The 9538-nt window shown below is 43.0% G+C and overlaps 1 protein-coding gene across 2 annotated transcripts in view; it reads left to right on the top strand.

Moving 5' to 3' along the window:
- Positions 1-7441, top strand: part of LOC119179225 (uncharacterized) — a 46656-nt gene extending 39215 nt beyond the window's left edge. For both annotated transcript variants that reach the window (XM_075869161.1, XM_075869160.1), the window contains exons 8-11: positions 491-538; positions 1995-2030; positions 5291-5435; positions 7345-7441. In XM_075869161.1, the coding sequence (XP_075725276.1) occupies positions 491-538; positions 1995-2030; positions 5291-5435; positions 7345-7349 (234 nt within the window). In that variant the 3' untranslated portion in view covers positions 7350-7441. The remainder of the gene's footprint in view (positions 1-490; positions 539-1994; positions 2031-5290; positions 5436-7344) is intronic.
- The last annotated feature ends 2097 nt before the right edge of the window (positions 7442-9538 follow it).

A 9538-nucleotide genomic window follows, 5' to 3' on the forward strand; every position in this document is an offset into this window, starting at 1 on the left:
AAGACAGCAAACGCCTGTTTATGACACTGCTTTGTATTAATGGTGTAGTTGTTTTGTTTATTGGCTGTTATAATGCCAAGGAAAGTATAGGGAAGTTATTAGACCGAACTGTAATGTAAATGTCAAGAAAAAAAGTGGGTGAACAAATAACTTGCCGTGGGCAGGAACCGAACCTGCAATCTTCGAATAGCGTGTTCGATGCTCTACCACTGAGCTGCCACAGCCATCCCTCCAGCCACTTTATTGGGTATATATGTGAATTTAAACGTGGGAGGGTCAGTCAGCGCCATCTGTTGCCATGACGACGAGTGTGGAACACTTCTTATTAGCCTGTTTGGCGTCACGCGTAGCACGTGAGCTTATTCCGAGCTAAAAGCTGACCAATTATTATTATTATTATTATTATTATTATTATTATTATTTCGAACCAAATGTACTGTTTGAGAGGGGCAGGCTTAGGTATATAACTAATTCTGCATCTCCTTTGCAGTGTTTAGGGGAGATGTACAAACTCTGCAATGAAGGAGATATGGTTGACGTAAGTACATTATTTTGAATTACCCATAAGAAGGCGTCAAAGACGAGTTCAAAATGGTTTCTGGAAGTCTGTACGACACTTCCGATCATGCGATACCATTACGCCTGCTCAACTCAAATATCTCCAAAAATTAAGCCAAGTGTTTTTTCCTGTACGTAGTGCGCTGCGTAACCAAACATGAATAAACTGAGCATGATACGAATGCGATGGAAAAACTGGGAGGAAATGAATTATAAGAAAATTTGAAAGATGGCAAGGCCTTGATAGAAAAGACAGCAGCAATAACAGTCAATTCAGTTTAATTAATTTATTATTCACTAGAAGATATCTACATCGGTTTTGTTAAAAAGGCGGAGCTCCGTAACTCGATGAGGAGTTGTGAAGGGGTCCCTTATGTTGTATACAGTTATACAAACACTAGCGCGCACAAGAAATCAGTATGACAGTAATAGGATGGGGTAGAATTCAAACAAGTGAACAGAGCACGAACCAATGTTGGTTAACCTTATAACAGGTAAATAACTGGCCTTCTGTTAGGCCTGTTGGTAGTCTGTTCCAAATACGTAATGCGGTATGTGTGAATGCAAATGATCCACAATTCGTGCGAGACTATGGAATGGTTAAAGTACTGGACGTAACTGATCGTATCGGTTATGGGATGTTTTGGTAGCTAACTTTCAAAGAACACAGTATAATTATATGCATAATTTTAAACAGCAATACGAGAACATGGTAATCAATGCAGCGTTTCAAAGGAACAATGGTCACAGGAAGCGTTCACAGGAAGAACATTTTGCAGTGGAAATATAAGGAAGATTGTCACCATGACTGTGACACTGAAATTTCATTTTAAAAATGTACGTTTCCGAAAGACAGGTTTCCGAAAGACATCTATCTATCTATCTATCTATCTATCTATCTATCTATCTATCTATCTATTTAACTATCTATCTATCTATCTATCTGTCTATCTATACTCATAAGAAATGAGTGCGCATGCCCAAATAAAAAGGTACTGTGGACAAGAAAGTGGTGCTGGCTTTTTCTTTGTATACAGCTCATGACCACATTAGAAAAGGAAATTTGACATCCACCAGCTTGTAGGGCGATGTCACTAGAAAATCCAAACATATTTCCTAACTATGAAGGTTCTTAGTTGCCGAAAAATACGTCCTTGTCTGAGGTTCGAACTCAGGATGGAAGCCTTTTCAGGGTGGTCCCTCTACCACTTGAGGTAACCAGAGCAATAGCGCGTGGGTGGATTCTCAGATAACCGCTACACTGAGGTATGGCATTGTGGTAAACTGACAAAATAAACTATGGGTATTCGAGAAGGTACAGTTGTAAATTCGAAAATGTTGGGGCTTTTTCTGGTTTCATGCTTACGTGACTTTACGTTATCAACTACGTGCACGGCAACATTCGATCTCTTTGTAAATGAAATTTTTGTATGCAGGTTTCGTACGCAACATCATTCGTTGCTGCCGTAACGGTGAGTATCGATCTTTCAGTAATCACAGCGGTAAAATTATAGGAACAATTTTTAACTACGCACTACTGCTGCAAGCTATAGGTATATCGAGATTTGCATGGAATTCTCGTATTTGGCAGTTTACTTCTCAACCATATATAAAAAGGTTAATGTACAAGTGATATTAAGAAATACTGCATAACAAAAGTAGTTCTGGTTAGAATTTGAAGTCGCCGAAAAATGGGTGCAAATTTGGGAACATCAACACCAAAATTCTAGAAACTTCAAGAATGGGTCGTGTAAACCTTAGACAACAGACAAAGTTAACTAAATTTGAAGTTTGTTGCTTTTTGTTACCCTTAGTTCAATCAAATTTTGCACATGATGCACCTTAAAAGGGTACTGACACAAACATTTTGGCCTCGCATTTTTATGCTGCAATGTGTTGCTGGGGGCCTGTTAGTCATGACACGACACATTGTTTGCTGCAGCACGCGATAGATAATTAATTACAGGCCCTTCATTGTCTCAGCTTTGGTTTGAGAGAGCTCCAAAAACTGGCTGCAGCTGTCGCCACTTATCGTGTGCAGCTTTTGAACACGTCAGCACACAGAACCGTGACACACTTTCGCACGATACGCATCAAGAATTCCTTTCCAATAGGAAACGGGACTGCAATGTCGCCAAACGCAGAAATTTCCAAGCCTGCGCCACGGCCACGCGATTGCAACCAGCTGCCGAGAAATATAGCCTGCGGTTACAAACGCGCCAAAATAAAAATGGCGGCTATGACGTCATCATAACTTGTTTTGCTAACTGCAGCGTGGTGACGTGAGGGAAGTAGGGGGTCCCCTAGGGGTCCCCTTCGATGGTGTCAATGGCACGATGGAGTCGAGGGCTCACGCAAACTTCAAAGTTCTTTTAAAGTACCTTCCCAGCTATATTCCTAGCTATAATATTTTGCAGCTTATATACGAATGTCCCTGGGAATCAACCCTAGAGGCTATCTCGGCCACGAAGTTTCGTGTCAGTGCCCTTTAAAAATTGTTTTTTTGTTGTCAGATTGAGCAGCCCGCGAATTGGGACGTAAGCCGTTCTTGCGTGAGGATTTTGTCTGACTGGTTTTTGCAGAGTACCGACTACCTTCGCAATGTTTATTTGGGTGTCTTTTTGCCGTTTGCCAATCAGTATTATTGAACACGTTAAATGTGATCCACAAACTTAACAGGACACTCAGCTCCACCTTTGCTTTCCACAAGCACCCTTCGCTTGACTTCCAATTATTTCGGCGACCTTTCATACAACCTCCATTTTTAGTGCGAAACCCGGCAGGATGGAGAAGATGGAAGCTTGTGATGAAAAATTGCGGAAACACGAGTTAACAAACGTTTTGAAAAGCGGACTTGTCTTCCTCAAGGCAGGAAGATAATAGTTAATAGGGATACAAGAACAAGCTTTTGTAATGGTTAGGAGCACTAGACGGCCCACTCGTTACGCTATTCGCATTGTGCGACGATTGGTTGTTATTCGGCCGTTTTAAAAGGCTTTATAGGTCGTATTAACGTGACTGTTTTCCCGACTTTAAGTCTGCCTAATGCAAGTTTGACAAAAAGTCACAAGCACCGGTGTGGCTCAGTGGTAAAATACTGGGCTGGCACCCAGCGGACCCGGCTTCGAGCCCCACTGTGTCATTGGTGCTAGGTCAAGCTTGCGTAAGGCAAGTTTGATAACAAGTTACAAACACCGGCGTAATTTCGTGGTAGAATAACGGGCTGGCACCCGGATTCAAGCCCCTCTGTGTCATTGGTGCTAGCTTTTTTTTTTTTTAATTTCGTGGGATGTGGTTACGGACAGCAGCGACGGCGGCGGTGGCGGACACCTGCGCGTGACCCGAGTTGTGATCTCACAACAGAGGAATATGTGGAGCACTTTTTGATCTCTTGTAGAAAGTTTTAAACATTAAGTTGTCACTGGAAAATCTGTTATCCTTGGCCTATAGCTTTGACATTGTGAAATTTACTATCCCTAGGTGCTCGTACCTAAGGGCATAGCAACAGAAAAATGTGTGCGGCCATGCAAGATTTTATTGTACCGTCTAAGAGATTTACTTAATAACCTAAATACCAAAAGGTTCTCAGTTAACCCATGGAGGCTATAAAAAATTTCTGTGATATCAATCATTTATTGCTGATAGGAACTAATTCATCAAAATTCTTTCTCAAAAATAATTTACGAAAGGATCAATATTTTTGTTAATTTTCTTTCCACCAGTCTTTAAATATATACTTTCGCTTTTTTTCTTAAGCTACCCGATTCTTGGCTGATACCCCAGGGGAGGGGTGTGAGGATCTACATCTACAGCTTTCGCTGCAAAAAGTCACAGCTTTGGCGCAAAGGTGAAGCAATGAACGCGATAGGAACAAATTGGAAGGTCACGTGCAGAATGGCCAGCAGACCTAAACATGCCCCGCGTTTCTCACGCATAAATGATCCACGAAGCGGACTCTCAGGGACAGATGAACGCAAATAAGTGCCTCTGTTGTTACTTTGCTGTGTCTGAAAAGTGCGCTCTTTTCGCAAACGCAAACTGTGCAACAGTTGCAGTGACCTTTGTCTGTCCGGTAACTAAAACAGAATCGCTCCGCTAAAAGCTGAACACCATGCAAAACGTACAGTCCTCCCTACCGCGAGCTAAGGACGTGCGAGGGAGCGTCGACTCCCTGCTCTTCGCAGGGCTAAGTGTGCGTGGGAGATGAGCGTGTGGCCGTCGCGTCGGGGCGATGTTGCTACGCGCGCTCATTGCGCCATCTTTCTGGTAATGCTAAAAACATGATAGTCCCCTCCCCTCCGAGATTCTCGTCAGCAGCGGTAACAAGGCAGATTTAGATAGCTTGCCGTTTGAACGTTGAAGGACATGGTCCTTGGTGGCTCAGTGGCTAACGCCTGACACTCACGATTCAGAGGACCCAACTGCGATTCCGTGCGACGGAGTCTTTTGCTGAATTCTTTTTCTTTCTTGCATTTTCATATATATAGATACGTATACATATACGGTGAGTGACAACGACGCCCATGTCGACGCCGATGCCGGCGGCAAAATCAAGCCGAGAGTGTCCATATAATTTCTATCGCAATGAAAGAAATCTCTCAATGGCAGAGTTTTGAACTTGGCGCCATGGTCTTAATGGCTTAGCTTTACTATTGTGACCATAGAGCTCGTCAGTTGCAATGGCACGATGGTAGTTCAACTGTCTATTATGGTGTTTTCTTTGTCTGTTCAGTGCGGCTTCACCGAGTTTGCCACCACTACGCCAATAGATAAGTTCCGTGGCGTGGTCTGTGACATTTTGATGGGCTCTAAAGCCGTGTTTGGAAAGATTCCATTCGTCGGTTCTGGTACTTACGAGTTGGCAAAGATTATATTCTGTAAGTATTCCTACAGTACTCTGGTGACTTCGTTACGTTCAGATCACATGCGTGACATGACTGCGTATTGTGCGTCTCAATACAGGGGCGCCATTCTGGACAGCTTCAAGTTCAGTGAGCAGGCAAAATTCTTTGATCGCACACTTCAGGCCAATAAGAGAGGCTGCGGTAGCAGGCCTCTGAGAAAATCAGATCCAGGGGCATAGACTAACTTTATCCGGGGAGAGGGGGGCAAACGGTACTTTTAATGTATGTTGATGTTTGTCCGTGGAGGCCAAGACTGGTATTGTGCCTAATGATATAGTGTGATGACGATGAACGCCAGCGTATCCTGGGCCATTGTGCTTGACTAGTGCGAAGTAGTAAGAAAGATGTTTGGAATAGAACAGTTTAGAAAACGAGGTACACAGCATATTACTTGTAGTTTTAATTTCAAGTATTACGTCTTACTTCCACTTCGTTTCTTTTTTTTAAAATAACCTTTCGAATAACCTTTCAAATTTTCAACTACGCATTCTTGGCCAATCCTCCGGAGTGGGCAGGTGCCATAAGATTGAAGGAAAATACAAAACAACAAAAACAGCCTACCTGCAGCAAGGGTGCTATCCCTTTTTAATGCATATAAAAGATAAATATTTAATTTCCAAAGGTGGAAGCATGTCAGTTTTAATCTCCCAATCACCCCCATTTGCCTGAGCCAATGACCACAGCTAAAAAAAATGGTGATCTCAGCAACATGGTGGATTTCGGCCTTTTCCAAAACGTTATCCGGTCTTCGCGTGAAATACGAGTGGAATGTTGATGCATATTTGGCTTGTACTTGTTTGACCAGCCACTGCTTATAGAATGTTGGTTTATTTCGATTATATTTATATTAAAACGCCCATATGTGTTTCCAAAAACGTGAACTATGTATGTTGCCGATGGTGTTCGTTCGAGCACGTGAACTGAGCCAAGCCATGAGGGCATAATGATTGTGCCCAAATATTTCCGCCTATTAAATCAGAATACAGCATCAAAATGCAGCTGGGGTGTAACGGCAAAGCTTAAGCTCAAAAGCAACCTGTCGCTCAACAAGGAGGAAGAATTCTTGTGTAGACTACACCACAATACCATTGCCCCCAAATATCTCAATTGTCGTATTCGTTCAGCTGACACAACAGTGTTCCGCACCAAGCAACGAGGCCACTTGTCCTACGTTCATTTACATGATTGACGTTGTATGAGAGTGATTGTTAATCACTTGCAGCCTAATTCTTATAAGTGAGCAGTTTTATGACGCTGTTAGCCTGCCTCGGTTTGTCTTTCGATGTTTCGACGATTTGTGTTCCGAAGTTCTGCGTTCACGCAAAATCTCGAACGAAAAGTGTTTGTACACTTGTATAGCCGCTTCCAACACAGAACTAAAACAGATACATATCAAACACAAAGAAAGTTTTAGTGAAACCCAGACATTCAGTCTCTTAATTCATGTACTTTAAGGGGCAGAGTTTCGAGTGGCGGGAATAGTGCTCAGGGTGCGACTAAGAGAACAGGGTTCAGGGTCGAAATTCAGGGCGTAGAAGGTTAAATATTTCCCTCACTCTCGTGTGCTTGGGCAAATAGAATAAGCTGCAACTAATAAACATCCAAAGAAAGCATGCTCACATTTCGAATAAAGTCAGAGCATTTACCGACATACAATTACGAGCAGAACAAGATGAAACAAGAGACTACGTTAGAAGTTGACGAAATAAGGCCGAATTCTTTCCGACGTCCGGTATGCTTTTTTATTATGCTGTTTGTCGTGTCACAAGATAGCGGTTGTGAGATTTGCGCATGTCTCTTTCTCGGTTGTCTAATATGGATGCGTCATACAGAGTTAGAAAACTTCGTAACTTATGCCTTTTCTTCTCTGTTTATCGCACAGGTTAGCCTGCCTCGACTAAACAACTTCATGCTTCCGAAATTCGTACTACATTCATATGAAGAAGTTTTCGTCAATAAAAAAACCGCACCAATTTTCATGCCCGAATGAGTATTTATTATACAGCAAGCCCTCATAAAAAAGTTCATCACTTGTCTTTAGTGTTCCTTGCTGGATCGGTTCTGTGCAAACCTCCCCCTTGAGAACCACTACTCGCGTCTCAGTGAAGTGTTCATGGATGTTCCTGCATGATTTTGTACAAGGTAATATCGTGTATTGGGCGCTATTATATCGACAATACTATCACCTGAATGGGCACGCTTACTCAGTGAAAAGCTCCGTTTCACATTTCAATATTTTTGAGACATGAGCTAGTTGGTCTTGCTTGTCTGCGTTGTCTACATTCAAAGTGTGCTCCTTCACTGCATGGTGATGGCTTTGGAACGTAAAACTCCAGATAGTATTATTATATTACCACTGTGTGCTGTAATGATTCAGTCCTTGGGCTGACCATTGTGAAAACAGCAAAAGGTAGCGAGTTCTTCATGAATGAGTGGTACCGCACTGGGCGCTATAACGAGCAAAGCCTCGCGAGATAAGAAAAGTCTTCCACGTTAAACGGCATGTCCCTAGTGTAAACGTGCCTTTCACTTTCCCATCTCGGCCTGGAAATCAGATGTTTAGTGGGTACTAGCGTCACTTCCTAGAAACACGTTCCAGATGCTTAACACTAAGGCCTGCATCACATATACTTGGTGCATTCCTGCTTATTTTTGCTGTGTTTCGCTGAGATAAGCTCTTCTTCAAACCACCATCGCACCCCGACTCAAGAGCGGCTTTATTCTCAATCTACTATGAACCAACCAAGCTCAATTAAACACACTGCTTACGCCCAACAGGGCAAGAACACCCGCGACCCGTGAACTTATGCTAACGGGTTTACAGTCGTCCGCAATCTTTAATTGAAACTATCCTCAGTGTAACCTGTACTGTTCTTAATGATGCCAGCAGTGAAGCACTAGAGGCTGTTGTTGAGATAATGCTTCGGTATGATTGGATAGAATGTCGGCAAGCACAGGTAACACCTCGGGCCACAGAACCTAGAGCTATGCGGTGCTAGCGTCAGTCAAACCGTCTGAGGACACGCTACGGAGCGTTTGAGTCAAGCTTGCGGACTACTTAACGTAACGCACTTCACTCACTATTATCACTGCACTGTTGCACTCATGGCACTTGAACACATGAGGAGGAAACGAGAACAACATAGGTGGTGTCAGCTGGAAAAGCGGTCATAAAACAAGTGCGCTAATGTGCGGCTGATATGTTGAAGCGGCTGCTGCCTAAAAAAAAAACATCACATGGAAAGGAAATGTAATGAAGGACGTATGCTGTCAACGGCAACTAATATTGATATATTTTTGCTGATTACAAGGTAGAATTGTTCACAAAACAAAACTTGCAGTTTCGTAATACGTAAATCTTATCGCAAGGAACAAAAACATTACATAAACAAACTACGTAACCAACACGCAGTGCCCTGCAGTGCTTGACTATCGTGTAAGAACTAAAATTGTCCCGAGACACGTTGCCACCGTGCAGCAGTTTCTACGAGACCGCTAGGCAGTCCTTCCTGTTGGTGTAATTCACCATAAAGTCTTGCAGCTTGCGCAGCATCACCAGCCGGTTGTAGCGGCCGTTGTACTTGATCATGTCGCAGGCTTTATATTTCTCGTCGGCGTCGATGTCGTAGACGGCCAGGCCAAACCGTATGTCCTTGACCTTTTCCTTGTAGGCGCACATCTGCGTCAGCGGTGTGTAGGAAATAGGAAACCCCTCAACAGGGTCATTCGAGGGGAAAAAAGGGATTTCTCGGGCTTCATCAAGCCATTACACAGTCATTTTAAATTAAAATCAAACGATTTGTGTGTCTACGTATCAGTAATGTGAGAAGTCAAGAAACAGCAAAGGTAGACAACTTCCTCTTCTCCTCACTCCGACTCCCTCTTACCACTCCTTTACAATAACGTACCAGATAAGGCTAAGATGTTCTTCACCCTCTCATCTCCTCTTTTCTTCCTCCTCACTCTCACTAACAGCTCCCTTTCTTGCAATAGTGTGATATGCAAGGCAACGTTATTATTTATGCTTTCCAGTCCTCCTCTCCCTTGTCACTTTGGTCGAAGATCGGCTGATCACG

This window comes from Rhipicephalus microplus, chromosome 7 (assembly GCF_043290135.1).
Source record: "Rhipicephalus microplus isolate Deutch F79 chromosome 7, USDA_Rmic, whole genome shotgun sequence".
Lineage (NCBI taxonomy): Eukaryota > Metazoa > Arthropoda > Arachnida > Ixodida > Ixodidae > Rhipicephalus > Rhipicephalus microplus.